General features: G+C 39.1%; 1 protein-coding gene across 1 annotated transcript; it reads left to right on the top strand.

The window, feature by feature from the left end:
• Positions 1–1,679: 1,679 nt before the first annotated feature.
• On the top strand, positions 1,680–16,707 carry LOC311261358 (lactadherin-like). The gene is made up of 10 exons (XM_084359917.1): positions 1,680–1,898; positions 5,656–5,781; positions 6,702–6,833; positions 10,189–10,302; positions 10,666–10,847; positions 10,925–11,080; positions 12,123–12,267; positions 12,946–13,148; positions 13,243–13,398; positions 14,765–16,707. The coding sequence occupies exons 1-10, from the start codon at positions 1,823–1,825 to the stop codon at positions 14,906–14,908; spliced, it is 1,434 nt and encodes a 477-aa protein (XP_084216043.1). The 5' UTR covers positions 1,680–1,822; the 3' UTR covers positions 14,909–16,707.
• Positions 16,708–17,031: the final 324 nt, after the last annotated feature.

The following is a 17,031-nucleotide window of genomic DNA, read 5'->3' as shown; positions in this document are numbered from 1 at the left end:
TTGTACCCATGTTTCTGGTTATTTTTAGCCGATTGCCATATTTTTCACCTATACCCATTTATAGTAATAATTAAAATATAATATAATAATAAAGTTACTTATCAATCACTTTTAAAAAACAAAGTGCTTTACATGGTTGAACCAGGACTGAATCATGTCATTTCAGGACTGTTGTGAGGCACATAAAATAAGATTAGTAACATAAACTAAAATTCATTTAATAAAATACCCAAAAATAACAAAAGATAAAAATATTAATAAATACAAACAGGGGAGTTGGAAATAAAACTGTACGCTAGTAGAATTTAAACTTTAACTTCTTGAGAAGCAATTTAAAAGATTTCACTGATTCTGCAAGTCTCAAATCTTCAAGTCTATACAATTTAACTATGTCAGTTTCACTTTTCTGCCAAAAAATGTGAGATCACAGTGAAATTCACTGCTGGAAACAAGATAAATCATTCCTATGTAGCTTCATTTGAATCACAATCTCTGGTGGGACATATATAGTCTTACACATTATGATAACCAACATTGATAAATGGTGAATTTGTAGTTAATTAAACTAGTAAGTACTCAGTACTAATTTCACTGTAAACAATGAAATACTTAATATACAATACATTCATATGAATAATGCATCAAGCAGTTGTAAAGGTTTATAAACATCAGTTTCAACTTTACAATAAACCATTGCCTATTAAATGTACCATTTATTAATGATGGTTAATGTGAAGTGTTGCCAAATATCCACAGTTAATGAATGATATTAATGTTTGGTGTTCACAGCCTCGTCCTGCCAGTTCCCTTGACATGGTCAGAGAAGTTGAGCTGGTTTGGCTGCACTTTGCCTGCTGAGTTCCTAAATACTTGGCAAGGGTTATATAAAGCGTTTTCCCACGGGGATTAATTCAAAGCACCACCACACTGTTAAAACACTCTATTCACGCTTTTCTCTCAAATGTTGTGGGACTGGGACATCCCGCAGGACTGTCTTCAGACCTGACCAATAAATCTCACTTTTTTTTTTCTTTAATACGTGTTTAAAACGCAACACGTGCTACCCAAAATATCCTGTCAATAATCCCAAAATATCCTGTCAATAATCCGAGAGGCCATTCACAACCCCGCCTACCCTGTCAGTGCGGGGGCGGTGGTGCCTTCAATGCTCATCATAAAACAGGTTATTTATAACACAAATTATTAATCGTGCATTACTATCAGGAATTAGACCGTTTCATGGATTGCAGTGACTTTTCATTTTAGATAAACAGATACCAGAGATCTCGAAGTGACAAGATAAGAATATTCAAGTTTACGTGTTCACTTAGGTTGATATTAGCCCATAGTAAAAATATATAGGCTAGGCCTGGACAAAGAAAGTTGGCTCGTATTGAAATGTTCGCTGTTGTTTCAAGGTGTAAGAATGGCAAAAAAAAAGGGGGGGGAAAGAAAATGCAAGACATCTCTAAATGAACCAATAACAAAAAATACAGACAGTCTCAAAGGTCAAACAACAAGATAATCATGAATTAAACTGCTAGGAAAAGTTCCTTATATTACTGTCTCTATCTGTTTACCGACATGGCTCCGAGCTCCCCGCCCATCTAACGTCACACGTCGTTAACTCGGGTATTATCGAAAAATCCCGGTGGCTCATTTAACACTTCGGCGTTTCTTTCCACCCCAGTCAGAATTCCGGTATTTCCGACAGCACTTTAAGGCAGCACCGGTTGGAAGTTTAGCGGCGCGGCGTCGCTCCGGACAAACAACCCTGCGGGACAAACAAACAAACAAACAGACAGACAGAGAGGAAACAAATATGAAACGTCCGGGACATGTAATAACAGCGGCTGTAGCAACATTTACTCTTCTGCTGTGCCTGACTTCAGTCAGAGGTAAGTGTTTTTCAGACTAATCTGATTACTCGCATTCACTACTCAACTCCTCTTGTTTGTTTGTTTATGTTCAGTTAATATCTCACAGGTTTCTACTTCTTCCAACACCAGGACTTCAATCACTTTCCCACATAATCCACCAGGAGACTTTGGCACTGAGCTGTGCCACCTAGTCTTTTTTTCATTTTCCTTTTACTGACTCATGGGCCATGGCGATCCAGTTTTGTTTTCCTGCTGTGTGTCTCCTGGTGGAAAGTGTGCGCTTTAATGAATGACAAACAGGGGAGATGTGCAACAGGGTGGTCATTTAACAGCCACAGTTACTATACTTGCGAAATGTCTTAAGTTGTAGTGCTGCTTTCACATAATTATCAACATATTCTCATTTATCATCACCAAATAACCTTCAATATCAGCCTTCAGTCATGAGATAAAGCACTTTTTCCTGACAGCAGTTGATGTGTAATTTGTTTGTCCTTCATCCCGGGATGCATCTTGTCATTGTCAGGTAGAATGAGTGTTTAAATATGAGTCTGCTCTGTTATTACACGTGAGACTCTGTTATTAAACAGTTCTGTTGGACTCTGATTATATTGTAGGATAAGAGGCAGGTTTGTAAAAGAAATGTCAGTCATGAGCAGTTCTGGTGTATGTTTTTGTCTTGTGTGAACCATCCACAGTACAATACAGTTTGTGAAATGTGATGATGATGCATCTACAGGTGGTTTCCCTGTAAATAATGGATTTGTACTCGAGCTGGATATGGCCGTAAAACAAAATTGCAGTATTTTGAGGCTATAAAATATATATCTTGATATTTTGAATCTCCTCATAAGCACTTCATAAATGCTCATGCTGGGCAACAAAATCAAGTATCTCAATTGTTTTTGGTCAAATTACGATCTGTGACATTGATTTACCCTATATCAAGAAACAGTGCTCAACTGTACAGAGGTACATTTCACGTAGAAAACACAACATTTTAATGTAAAAATATAAAAGTCGGTCAAATTCATGGGAAAATACCTTAATTTCACAAGCAAGTAGTCACCCTAAAATTAACAGTGTTATATTGTCTTGATCACATATTTTGCTGATGTGTACATTTAAATTTAAGGTGTAAAACATTTAACCATTTAGCAATATGTTATTATTATGATTATTTTAGTTAATTTTGAGTTTACTCTAATAACTTGTCTTACTTCTATTGTCATCGTATTAGGCACTTGTTTTTGCATTCAACTCCTTCATAAACACTTTATATTTTATGTATTTAGTATATTTCACCATTGTTTAATATTCTTTATTGTCTTAAACTGGGCCCAGTGTGTCACCCCGACCCCGGGTTGTTACTGGGTGTTACTGGTTTTCTGTTGTGCTGTACATTTTTGGAGCAATCTCTGGCACAACAACTTCCTTCGGGATAATTAGTTCATATTATCTTATCTTGTCTTATCTTAAAATCGTACCTTAATTTCTACAGAAATAGGCTGTTAAAATGTAGTATGTGATGATTAGGTAATGATTTCTAAGTAATATATAATGTTTTGATATATTAACATTTCACACAATGGCCTTGTAAATGTAGGTCTAATCTACAAATACACATTTCTTGAAGAAAGTCAGGTGATTCCTAGTTAACAGAGGCATAACTTTATTTTTAATGAAATTGTCATAATTAACAAAAACAGTGATTCGATTTTTCATACTGTTATTTTTTTCCTCATTATAATAAAACAGGATAACAAAACCAAAAAGGATGAGCCTTGGTACTTACACAGTATAATGATAAATAATCATCAGTAATGTGGATGTAATGACTAATTGTGTAAAGACCAGTATTAGAACAAGAAGAACAATCTGGGAAATGACAAAATAATGCAAACCAGGAAAAGAAAACACTCATGTCATATCACGAAATAACAATATCCTAAATCTAAGACCGTATATAGTCTTGTATCATTTCTACCAGCACTTATTTGTACACATTTTATTTGTCCCTACATTTTAATGTCTTAATGTCCCCATGGAAACCCTTCTGGTCTGCAGATGGAGAGTAAAATAACACCATATGTGCTCTCTTCTGGTGTCAACATGAACCAGCTGTCCTCAGCCTTACCTTTAGTTCAACCTGGAGTTGTGCTGCCAACCAGGAGCACTTAAAACTCAAACAGGGAGACTCCCAGACTGTCTGTGCTCTACGTGACCGTGATGTTTGTGTACATCCGCGGCCTGTTGCTTCGCTTATCACCCACCTGTCAGTCAGGTTCGCGTGTGTCCTGAGCCACCTGTGAGCTGCTGCACTGTCATGTTGTGTAACTGCTCATTCCTGAAAGAGCTGCATGCATCTGTGCAACCCGGCTAATCCTGCAAGCTCTTAATCCAGACCGTAGACATGTCCTGTTGTCAGTGTTGGCTAAATAAAAATGTTTGTTGTTATTTACGTATTATCTTCAGTATCTATGGGATAAGAAATTCACTGTTCTCACGACGTGTTCTCATGCTCAGACATACTTAAACAGGCTTAAAGGATGACAAATACAAAAATGAAAATATATCTATTATGTACTCTCCCTCTTGTTGATGGAAAGTCAGGTGAAGTTTCATCGTCCACAAAACATTTCTGGAGCTTCACAGCAAAACAGGGTTGCAGCATCTCCTAAACAACTAAAGTAGATGGGGACTTTTTTTGTCTTTCCGGACACTGGGACTGCACTGGATGAGCTATATGAATCCATTTTATGTTTCTTTTTAAGTTGTTTTTTAATGTTTTAATACAAGTCCCCAGCTACTTCAGCTGTTTAGAAGACTGTTGGAAGAAAGCTGTTTTACTGTGAAGCTCCAGAAATTTTTTGGTGAACTTTTCCTTTAAATATGGAGTGTGAAGCAATACTACTTCTACTCTAAATGATTACAACTTTCATTCCAGCATTTGTTCGCAGTGCAAAACCACATGTTTCATTAAACCACATGAAACTGTATCATAACTCACACTTCTTACTGTATAAATTGTTCCCTCTGGTTAATTACTTTGTCACTGTGCCTGTGTTCAGATCTGCTCTCATTGCTGAAACATGTCGCCTGTTTAGCAAATCCAGTCTGCCCAGTTCTCAGAGATTAGACTGTCACATGTGTTCTAGTATGAAACAGTTTGACTACAGTGACAAAATCAGTACACTGAATTTCACATTTCTATGCCTGGTAATTGTGAAGGTGCAGCAGTTTTCACCAACACCAACTCACCAATGAACTCCTGTAGTTCCACCTGGGGCTGTTCAGGGTTTGAACAGTGACTCTGACGTGGCAGCTGATGAGTCAACAGGCTGGTTAGAAAAAAATAAAAAAACACAAAGCTTACGAGGTTGAGGTTTGGTCATTTTGACTACTCTACTGTGACTCATAACTCGGTGCCCTGCCTCTCCCTCTGGACGTCTCTTCCATTATTTCCCCAATCCAGCCAGGATCTGTGACTCAGCACTTTGGGCCTGCAGCAGCTCTGTTGTTACAGACATTCAGGCCAGACGCTCCTGCAACAAAGAGAAAGCACACTAGATCCCTTTTCCCATCCCTGAATCTAAACTGGGGAGGGAGTGCCCAAACCTTCAAAAATATAAACTTTGCATGGACAACAGACTTCTTTTGCTTTCGTGCATTACATGTCTATAATGCGGTAGTGGCTCTTTCCTTTCAAATGGCAACTAAAATATTTATTAAAGTGATTTCATACTAACTCTTTTTCTTATTCTCATTTCCTCAGGTGACTTCTGTAAGGTGAACCTTTGCCATAATGGAGCAACATGTGTGACGGGGGTAGGTGACGATCCATTCATCTGTATCTGTGCAGATGGCTTCGGAGGAGACACCTGCAACCTGACAGAGACAGGTACAGAGAAAAAGCACGGTTAAATCACACACCTTAACATCACAGACCTTATTCACTGGCACTCAGCTCGCAGGTCTTTTACGCCCAACAGCGAATATCTAATGTGTCTCACAGTCACACCTAAAACTGAAAGATGATTTGCAGTTGCTGCTCCACATTTGTGAGATGAGTTGCCGTTAGTAACTAGATTTGCTCCCTCCATCTTTGTTTTTAAGACTCTTTTTGACTCACTGACCTTCTGCGACGCTAAGCTTTTAATCTGCTGTCCTCTCTTTAACTTTATATTTTGTCCCTTGTTGTTTACTGTTTTCATTGATGTGTTTTTTCATTGTGTTTTTTACTTTTCACTTTATATTTTAAAGCTCTCTTGTGTAGCACTTGTCAGCTTAAAGGAACAGTTCACCCAAAAATGAAAATTCAGTTGTTATCTACTCACCCTCATGCTGATGGAAAGTTTTTTAGTCTACAAAACATTTCTGGAGCTTCACAGCAAAACAGCGTAGGACCAGTCTGCTGAAGTAGATGGGGACCTGGAAAAAAAACATATACATGGGCTCGTCCAGTGTAATCCAAGTCACCAGAAGCCCTGAGATCCCATATTGGTTCGAAAAGATGTCATTTACACCCAGGAGGCACAGTCGAGATTGCACTTCAGTTGGGATGAGCTCTAATGATTTTAGCTTTGCAGCTACAGTGAAGATTTTGACTTTGAGAGCTGTAAATAGCATATTTTCAAATCAATTTGGGATCTCAGGATCTCCAGACGCTTGGATTACACTGGGTGAGCTGTATGGAGCCATTTCACATTTATATTTTTGTCTTCACCGGGCTTTCTGTCTTTTTGAGCTTTGCGTGAACTTATCCTTTGAGCTATGTTGAAATGTGTTCTTGAAATAAACTCGACTTCTTCCTTCTCTCAGGACCATGCAGTCCTAACCCCTGTAAGAACGATGGCTCATGCGAGATCATCGCTCCAACCAGACGAGGAGACGTTTTCAACGAGTACGTCTGCAAGTGCCAGCCGGGCTTCGAGGGAGTGCACTGCCAGACCAGTAGGTTACCTCTGGATGTGATGTTATTGTCTGAGCTGCTGTTCTTGACCTCTTCACTTATATAATTATACATTTACATTCTCCATAAATATCTGCGAACTTTATTCTAAGTGGAGCACGCACATTTTATTATTTTGTCAGTTTCTCAGGAGATATCTTGCTATTTATTCAATGAATTTAGAAATCTTTTAATTAACCAGAAGTGTTGACATGAAGGATTTTATGTCTAGATACAAACATAATACTTGTGGATCCTAGAAAAAGAAAAAAGTCATCAAATGGGAGAACGTCACGTGAGATTTTGTCCGAACAAGTCTCTTGGTAGCGTAATACAAGTAGCAGTTGTCTCAACTTGCAGCAGATTTTCTCTCTAAGTGTGAACACATGAGGTTTTTCCACCCTGTCATAGCGTCATTGGTGAAAGAGACGTGTAGTCCGCTCAGCAGTTTCATGAAAGGATCTCATTCAGCGAGCTCTGCGGCCATTCTGTTTGGCTAATTAGTAAAAGGCCACTCCAAGTCTCTTAGCATGCAGACGCCTTCATCACAGGTTCAACACTGCGTCTGCTTGTGCTCAAAGCTTGAGGCAAATCAGGTGAAGAATTTGATAATAGTGAACTTCTACATATCCTCTTAAAATAATGACCAAGTTAGCTTATGATTGTTGCAGTAGTTTGGGCTTATTAGCGGGAGGAAATAGAGGATTATTTTCTACAAGTGAGAATGTCATTGTCAAAAACTACTGACAGCTATAATTTGGATTTGAAATAACTAGAAGTTTTATGACTGCTGAGAGCAGATTTATTATATTATTATAGTTATAAGTAGAGAAAATATAACTTAAGCTGCCAGGACTTTGACTCATGCCGTCACTGAAGAGGAATTTTTTTCTGAATGAGCAGCTCGCCCCGAAGCCCACAGCCCAACCACCAATTGTAGTGTCTGTACAGTCTGGTCGTTGACTCCCAAACAGTTTCTAATTTTGATTCAATCAGACGTCACAGGCCGGGCTGGTGTCGAGGTGCTGGAATGAGGTTAAACCTGTCCCATTTTTTATCCAGTATGATCCAGCCAGAGGTGGAAATACTCAGATCTTGTACTTAATTCAAAGTATCAGAAGAAAAATCCAGCCCGGCCAGATATCACAGTTAAGAGAGGTTTCATAGGGAACCAATCTGTCGGTGGATGGTGTCATTTCTACAGCCATTACACTGTGCAATCAGTATTTACTGCAGAATGATGGGTGAATCAAAGTCATAGACAAGACATAGACACACATTCATACTTGAAACTAATTATATGATTGTAGTTGGTAAACAAGGTAAAGTTGCTTTACAAGAAATAATCAGTTGCTTCATTTCATCTGCAGGTAAACAAGAGCAACAAAGCAATGAGGGAAGAAATTGGCAAGTCAGAATGATAGTTATTCTGGAGACCATATTTCATTGATTGACACTTAGTTAGAATGAATGTCACGTCAAAACATGTTAAAAATAATCCTAGAGAAAAACCCACTAGGCTATTTTTGGTGTTCCTCCAAGTAGGATCACCTGTTTCTTAGTGTTATTAGCTGTGTCGTGCCAGTGTTGTCACAGACATACAGGCATTTGTTTCTAAGTTGTGAGCAATCCTCTTAGTGTTAATGGGAACAAGAATTAAACAGATCCATGAGGCGTTACGTCAACCTGTCATCTGCTTCAGTTCACATGTCTGAGAGAGCTTTCCAGAGTACAGAGACAGGTAAAACAAAGCGTCAGTATAATACACATGTGAATTAATACTTTAGCAGCAGAATCGTTTTATCATTGTTTTGCCGTGGGTTTGGAGTGGATCTGCTCAGAGAAAGAAACAGTGTGTTGCTGCACTCTGCCTGATGTTACTACAGTCAGGACTGTCTCAGTATATATGTTGAGGGAAACATCATAAGCTTATATTAAGATCCGGTCAAAACCAACAATTTACAGACAGAAATACTGTTTTTGACCATGATCATAATGTATATACGTAAAGACTATCATTACCAGGGGATCATGGCACAGGTCCTCCTCCACTGCTGGTTTTTCTCGATTCATCAGCTAGTTTGTTACCTGGTGTGCTTCAGGACTCAAGAATCCAGCTGTATGTAGAAATAGTATTGATAGTAAGGGCTGTCGTGTTGTTTGATTGTCTTAACATCTGGTTTAGCATCAGTCTGAAAATATTTAGGTCATTTTTTAAGATAAACATATGCTGAAGTAAAACTTGCTGCTCTGCATGTTTTTTTCCACTGCTCTAAATAAACCAGCTGTACATGCTGTGCAAGTATGCCACCTTGTGGAGAGTAGGGAGCATTACATAGTGTGCAGAGAGGATACAGGAAGTGACTACAGACTTGTTTTGTTGCCATGGTTACTGTGGAGTAAAACAAGATCCTTAGTAGACGGAACAAAAACCTCAGATGTGACATGTATTGACTAATTAGGGACCGAAAAATGAAAGGAAATGAAATAACCTCAGGTATGAGGAGGGATTCCTCTCCCAGAAGGGACTGACACTCAATAGATGTTGCATGTACAGATCAGACCAAGAAAATCACAGAATATTCAGATAACAGTGACAAAATATCTGATACAAGTAGGAACATCTGTGAAGAAGAGGACTGAGCATACAAAGTCTTCTTCTCCATTGTGACCTGGGAAAGTCTCACAAAGACCATCAGCACAAAGAGGGTCAAAAGATTGTCACATTGTATACATATTTTGACAACAAAAATACAGATATGTGTTGATCATTAAACATAAGTGAGCAATAATTCAGTGAGTTTAAGGGGTTGATGAGCTATGTGAGGCACTGACAGTCGAGAGAGAGTGAGACGTGAAAGGAGAGGAGAAATAAATAAGGTTTATTTTCAAGGGTCCAGTTTGTACATTTGATCTTTGGGGGTAGTCAGAGCTCCATTTTGCTTATCTGGTTGCTACAATACACAGAGTTAGTTTGTGGGCTGATTGATGGTGACACAACATGATTTAACCTCATTAAATCTCCTGAGTGTGCATGAAATACAATTATCAGTCCCTGTCTATCACCCCCTAACCTGCCGTGACCTTTAAACTGAGCGTCCCGTCTCGTCAGTGTTGCCTTCAGGAACATTTCTGTCATCATGTTGAATTTAAGGGAAACTATACACTGAGGCTTTTGTATCCCTGCACCTGCCTCAACCCCTGTCTGCTCTCTCTGAGATGTTTCTGGGCAGCAGGTGTGCACTACATCTCTAACAACCATCCTTTTTTTGTATTTTTGTGTTTTGAAGAATATTCCACTGGGTGACGTTAATTTAAAGAGTAGAGAAAAATAAAGTAAATTCTTGTCTTTTCCAGATGTGAATGATTGTGCCAACCAGCCCTGTAACAATGGAGGGATATGTCGAGATCTTGATGGAGATTACACCTGCCAGTGTCCCTCACCGTATGTTGGGAAGCAGTGCCAGCTACGTACGTACACCAACTACCATTTCATTTGATTTCCTTGATTTTTATATCAAAGCAATGAAATTGCCAAAATGACAGACTACTATCCGTGTGTTAAATCTAATGAATACGATAATAAAAAGTGGTGTAATATCCTGAGCAAGTATTTTACTGGTGGAAAATAAAGTGCCGAAAACAAGTTTTTTACCACCACAGGTAAACATAACACTTTGGTTTTCTGTGGCCACTTAACAAGAAATTTGCACTGTAATCAAGCGATTAAAAGTTTGGAGAGGTAAAAATAAATTTAGCAACTCCAAAATAAATACAGGAGTTAATGTAATCGCTTGTTTAAGGCTTTATAATATTTAAATTTCTGTGTCCCAGGTTGCATTTCTCTGCTGGGGATGGAGGGAGGTGCGATCGTGGAGTCACAGATCTCAGCGTCCTCTGTGCACTACGGCGTTCTGGGACTTCAGCGCTGGGGCCCTGAGTTGGCTCGACTCAACAACCACGGCATCGTCAACGCCTGGACGTCAGCAGCCCACGACAGGAACCCCTGGATCGAGGTGAGAGAAAGGACCACTTTAAAATAACGAGGCTGAACGGTGAGGGCTGTGATTAACACTTGACCTGTTAACAACAGATTAACATGCAGAAGAAGATGCGTCTGACGGGCATCATCACTCAGGGCGCCAGTCGAATGGGCACAGCTGAGTACATCAAGGCCTTCAAGGTGGCGAGCAGCTTCGATGGAAACGCTTACACGACCTACAGAGTGGAGGGCCAACGGAGGGACAAGGTTAGACGACTTCACTTGAATTTAATTAGGGACAGATACTGATGTTTTTTCTGTTCGTTGTTCCTTGTTTTAAATTCCCTGTTTTGTGCCAAGGAACCAAAGAAATCTTCTGTTTTTAAAGTCATTCAGCCCTTCATTACACTCTCTTTTGAAAGAGCACAAATTCAATCATACGAATTTATGGACTTACCAAAAAGTTCGGGATCGGTCCAGTAGATCCCCTTAGCTGACAGCCAGGACGCAGCTGTAATAGCTGCAACGTAATCCTTTGGGGCAACTGCAACTGTCAAAAGTCACCTCCACTTTGACAGTCGTTTTTGTCACTGACAAGCTAAGGTTGTTATTCTAAGTGTATGACAACCGTACGGAAACTATGTAATCAGAAACACAAGTCTCACTCAAGGAGAGGTCTAGATTGTCAAAATCAGTTGAAAATTTAGCCATGAGTTTGTAAATAAATTATTGCGGCCGTTCCTCTAAGTTAACTGCAAGCTCATCGCTCCAACTCTTTTCACTGTCGTCTTCCTGCAGCATCTCCCCTCTCACAAGATTTTTAAGTGAAGCTTCTACTTAAATGAGACTTGTGTTTTCTGGCCAAACAAAAAGGATCTCATTGTTTATCAAAAAGGTCTCTGTAGGATTCGTTTCCATAATGTTGTCAGACACTGAGAATTACAACCTCAGCCTGTCAGTGACAAAAACAAGCACTTTTAATGAACTTTTGAATGTCACGAGACTGTCAGGAAACCAGGGTAACAGAGCAAAGACACCACAAATACCCATAAAACGCATAAAACACACAAATATAACACAGATATAGAACAATGACAGGATATTTTACAGTTTAACACAAAACGTTATTACGTAATAGTAAAAATCACTAGTAATTAAGTCTTTATGAATACCCCATTTGTATTTTTTTTTAAACAGCATAATGCACACATTACATTAAATAAAGGTTTCGTGCTGTTTTTGCATAATCTTAAACAGCAGATTCCACAGAAAGCATCCCTTCTTCAGCTTACTTGTCTTAATCCGTCAGGTTTTCATGGGCAACACAGATAACGACAGCACAAAGACGAACCTCTTCGACCCTCCCATCATCGCCCAGTACATCCGAATCATCCCTGTGATTTGCCGCAGGGCCTGCACGCTGCGCATGGAGCTGGTGGGCTGTGAACTCAACGGTAAAACACACAGAAAACATGCAGCACGTCAAGTTAAGGGACTCGGCAGATAATAATGCTGGCTGGAAAAACACATTTGATATGGAGTTGTAGCCTCTGAACTTTCCCCTGAAGACTCGCTTTCCCTCTGTCCCTTGTTTTACTGTGTTTGTTTCTTCTTGCTGTGGTTGCCCTGACAAGCACAATGACAGTCAAAGTGTTTATTGAAACTACATAACATGGCCTCAATCCAGCCGTGGTTAGATGGAAAATGTATAGTATAAACAGGGTTCTGTGGGAAGACCTCACTATGTAACAATAAAACAGCAATCCAAGGCAAACACAGAGACAGAAATATACTTTGTGGTTTTCCTCAGCGTCATCCTTCTGTCCTTTGTCCTCTTTGAATATAACACTTAAGACATCAACAGAGAAACATGGTGAATGTATAAACACTGCATATGTAGCTCTATGCACCTTACTGCATGCTTTCTTCTACTCTGTGCACCTCTTTCTGTTCCTCTTGGTCGTTGGTGGGTGTAAAATGATTTCAATCAGTCACTTTCCTCTGAATTATTCAAATTTTCTTGGAGGTTAATTTGTCTTTTCTTTGGGTGTCTTCATTTTCCCTCCTCTCTTTCTCTTCCTGTCGCTTTGGCGTCCCCTCCCCCCGTCCTTCCGTCTGCTTTCAATTCACAGTTTATTCAAACGCGGCAGGTTGCTCAGAGCCTCTGGGGATGAAGTCTCGCCTCGTCTCAGACGGCCAGCTCTCGGCCTCCAGCTCTTTCCGCACGTGGGGCATCGACACTTTCACCTGGCATCCTCAGTTTGCCCGACTGGACAAGCAGGGGAAGACAAACGCCTGGTCTCCTGCACACAGCAACCGCTCAGAGTGGATCCAGGTGAGAGAAACCTCAAAGGGTCATTAATTAAAAAAATGTGTTGAATGTGCAGATGTTGCAGAGTATAAGTGTTTTGTCTTTGTTTGTTCTCCAGGTCGATCTGGAGAAGACAAAGCGGCTCACAGGCATCATCACTCAGGGGGCCAAAGACTTCGGGGTGGTGCAGTTTGTGTCGGTGTTTAAAGTCGCCTACAGTAACGATGGAGAGTCGTGGCTTATCGTGAAGGAGGAGAGCACCGGCGATGATAAGGTCAGACATACGTGACTACCTATACTACAGTATACTGCATTTGTAGGCCTTAGTGAATACGCCCCATTTCAACAGGTGAAAATGCACTTGTCAGTTTGAGATTTTGGCTATTTTGCGCCCGTAACATGTCTTCTTTCAGACGAGTGGAAAGGATATTTCTAAAAACACATTTAGGTGTTTATTAACTCTTGCAAATGTGTGCATATTTAATAAGATCAACTCATTTGCATATTCATATAAACATCAAACATCAACAAACTCAGTTGTCTTAATAAAGTAATCAACTGGGGACATTTCATGGTGATATTTGTTAGTTAAACGTTTAACCTATTTACCATTTTTGTTTAAAAATGTATGGAATTTGGCAAAACATATCTTTAAAGGCAGTTTTCTCAAAACAGGTTTCAGAAATCAGTAGCACTTACTCACACCAAAGTCTCCAGTATTGTTCTTATCTATTTTCTGATGGTTTTCACAGAGGGGTTTGTTCATATATCATTCATAGCCAGATTTTATATAACATTTTATTCCTTAAAACATATATTTTTCTGATTTAGGGAGTGATGAAAAGAAAATATCCAAAATTTTAGTTTTTCAAATTTTATTTCTTATTTTGTTTTATATGTACACACATACGATGACATGACTATGACAATACATATATGTAGAAGAAATAATTACACTTCGTGAATTAAATGCGATGACAGTTTTCCTATTGTAATTCTAATATGTCAACAAAATGAAACAAGAATTTTGAGCCGGGCTTTATCCAATGTTCAGATTTTTGTTTTGGAAATGTTAAAACTAGAGAATACCTCATTTGCATATTTAAATACAAAATATCAGAGAAAACTCTTCTGAAGTTTTTTGCACGATCGTCAGTCTTTCAGCCCACAGTTTGTAAACAGAAGTCCAAAAAGTCACACAAATTGTCAGCTTCTGTCTCTGTTTCTCTCTTTCCCTTTATGATGAGATATTTGGGGTTCTTCCTGGAGGAATGTGAAGCCTGTTCTCCTCATCGTAGCCTCTTTCTCTGAGATGATCCAATAAAACTGTATGAGAAGCTTTGATGTTTTTACTGAGCACAGAGCTAACAGGCTCGTGGGATGTTAATGATGCTGCCCGGAGCTGTTGTCTAAACATCTGGTAGGGGCTGAGACTTTTTAGATTGTAAGAAGTCCACACAGCTCAGATTGATGACAGTTGGTCAATAAGACATTTGATAGATGTTGTTTTGGTATCATGAAATTGTGTTTAGGCCTAAGTTATTTTTGCCTTCCTTCCTCCTTATCATCGGGTTCTTCTCATAACCGAGTGGTCACTCTTTCATAAGACCATACTAAACTGTACGCTCATTTCTCTGCAGCTTTTCCAAGGTAACATCGACAACAACTCCCATAAGAAGAATCTGTTCGAGCCTCCGTTCTACGCCCGGTACGTCCGAGTCGTCCCATGGGAGTGGCACGAGCGCATCACTCTACGCATGGAGCTGCTGGGCTGCGATGACTAGAAACTCATCAATCACCATCTAACAGTGCTCCATCCTCATCCAGTCGCTCCATCTCCTCCAACCACAGCAGAGGAACGGATCTTCTACAGAACCGTCTGTTCTGTGCTCCATTTGTTTCTCTGGATAAAGATCCTGTTGGCTGCTGGGACTTTAACACTTGTAGTACTTTTTGAATATAGACACTTTTTTATGTTCATGTTAATAGAATTGTTTGACATCGCTCACAAACTAAGAAACACCCATGATTTGGACTGTAACAGTTTTAGATATAAACTAAATTTGCAGAAATTTGCTTTTAATCCAAATTTACTCCTCCTTGATTTCAGGTTCTCTTAAATTTAAAATAAAAGATTGTTTTGGTGTGAGGTGCTGGGTTTTGAAGATATCAACATATCCTCTTACCTAAACAACCAAGAGGGTCGATTGTCACGGCTCCAACACTGTGAAGTCTAACAAAGTGACTTTATTTTTTTTAAAAATTGAGGAAACTGATTGCCTCCAAACTACCAAGCAAACTAGACTAGTAATTTTTAAATAGTTTTTTTGGCTTGTAAATGTTAACATGTAATACTTTACTCTAATAGTCGACTTTACTTGGTAATTCTGAGGTTATCGGTTTCCTGACTGTTCAAAGTAAAGTCAACTTTTAAAATATACAGTACTAAACAACTCTTATTACTGTTTCCAATACAACATGGCTGTTGCAGCGTAACTGTTGCAGTTTCATTAGGTTTTGGCAAGAATACTACTTGGTTAGGTTTAGGAAGAAATATCATGTTTCGGGTTCAAATCACTACGCTGTATATTTTAAAAGTTGACTTTACTTTAAAAAGTCAGGAAACTGATTACATTGGAATTACCGAATAAAGTAGACTATTACATTTAAGTTGTACAATCTAAAAAGAGTGATAAGGATGCAGTTAATGTTTAAACAAGCTTCTCAATCATGAGCAGATGTACGCTTCCTCCTGCACGGTGATACAGAGAGAAAATAGTTCCTGCATGAAACTGCTCACAACAGGTTATGATTTCTGGAAAGAGACATTGCTGATGAAGTTTTCAAATGTATCTTTTGGCCCTATGAGCACCACAAGATGAGGTGATGCCATCCAGTTCTATTATATTCAAGAGAAGGTAGACATCTTTAAAACCCTGCAACTCACACAGAAAAAAAACAATCTACATGGATAAACAGCACTACAGGCACCACAAGAGGAAGAGATGTCATTTTGATTTTAAAGGGTTAACTGTCCCTTTAAGTCTGGACTTGATAACAGTGCTCTCCACCTCCTCCAGTTTTACTTCAAGCTAAATTGCCAGTTTTCAAACTTTTTCTTTCATTCCTTTGCACTTACACATCAATTTACAACCTTGCTGTTTCTTGTAGTCTTGTAGTCTGCAGAGGATAAACATCCAACCTCACTATCATCCAACTGCTGTTTAGTTACTCAAGCACAAACATGAAGGCCTGTGCAAAGAATATTTTGGCATTTCCAACTGTCCTGGAAGAGATAACATGTCCAAGAGCAGAAAATTAAAACTGCAGCACACAGCTCTGTCGATCAAAACATGGAATGAAGAACTGAAAGGCTTAAAAGTTTTCATGTTTGTTTTTTTTAGCACAACACATTTTAGCAGATTTTTCCACTTCAATCTTACATATAACTTCATTTTAATTTAATTATTTTTACAACAAATGTGAAATATATAGAAATATGTGTAGAAAATAAACATTGTTTTACATTTTTTTATTCATTGTTGGTCTTGAACTGAGATCATTTATTAAATGTTAAAATACATCTTTGTGTGTGTTTCTTTTCGATCAGGAGACACATAAAAAAGTCTTTGTCGTGCTTCATAAATGACATACATTTATTCATAAATGTATGTCACCAGTTATGTAACGGTTTATTCCCCATCGCTGGTCATACAATCACATCGGTCGGACAATGTCCATGTCAGGGTGCTGGTGGCTGATTTCTGCATGAACAGACTGATCAGTGAGGCCACATACAGGGAAATTAAAGGGGGCAGCGTGAGGGAGAGGAGCATGCTTGGGGCGGCTGTGGCGGGTAGAGAGTAGAGTGGGTCAACGAGTAATTGGATCGTCATTGGTTCGATTC

Source organism: Pagrus pagrus, assembly GCF_965226575.1.
Source record: "Pagrus pagrus genome assembly, chromosome: 1".
NCBI classification, from domain to species: Eukaryota; Metazoa; Chordata; class Actinopteri; order Spariformes; family Sparidae; genus Pagrus; species Pagrus pagrus.
The sequence above is the reverse complement of the archived record's forward strand: the minus strand, read 5'-3'. Positions and strand labels throughout refer to the sequence as shown.

What these genes read in the sequence shown, in the direction of transcription:
- LOC311261358 (XM_084359917.1), top strand. Translation starts at nt 1,823, where the DNA reads ATGAAACGTCCGGGACATGTAATAACAGCGGCTGTAGCAACATTTACT. An exon ending in AGGGCCAACGGAGGGACAAG is followed by an intron (nt 11,081 to 12,122) that starts GTTAGACGACTT and finishes TTAATCCGTCAG; the next exon opens with GTTTTCATGGGCAACACAGA. An exon ending in ACCGCTCAGAGTGGATCCAG is followed by an intron (nt 13,149 to 13,242) that starts GTGAGAGAAACC and finishes TTTGTTCTCCAG; the next exon opens with GTCGATCTGGAGAAGACAAA.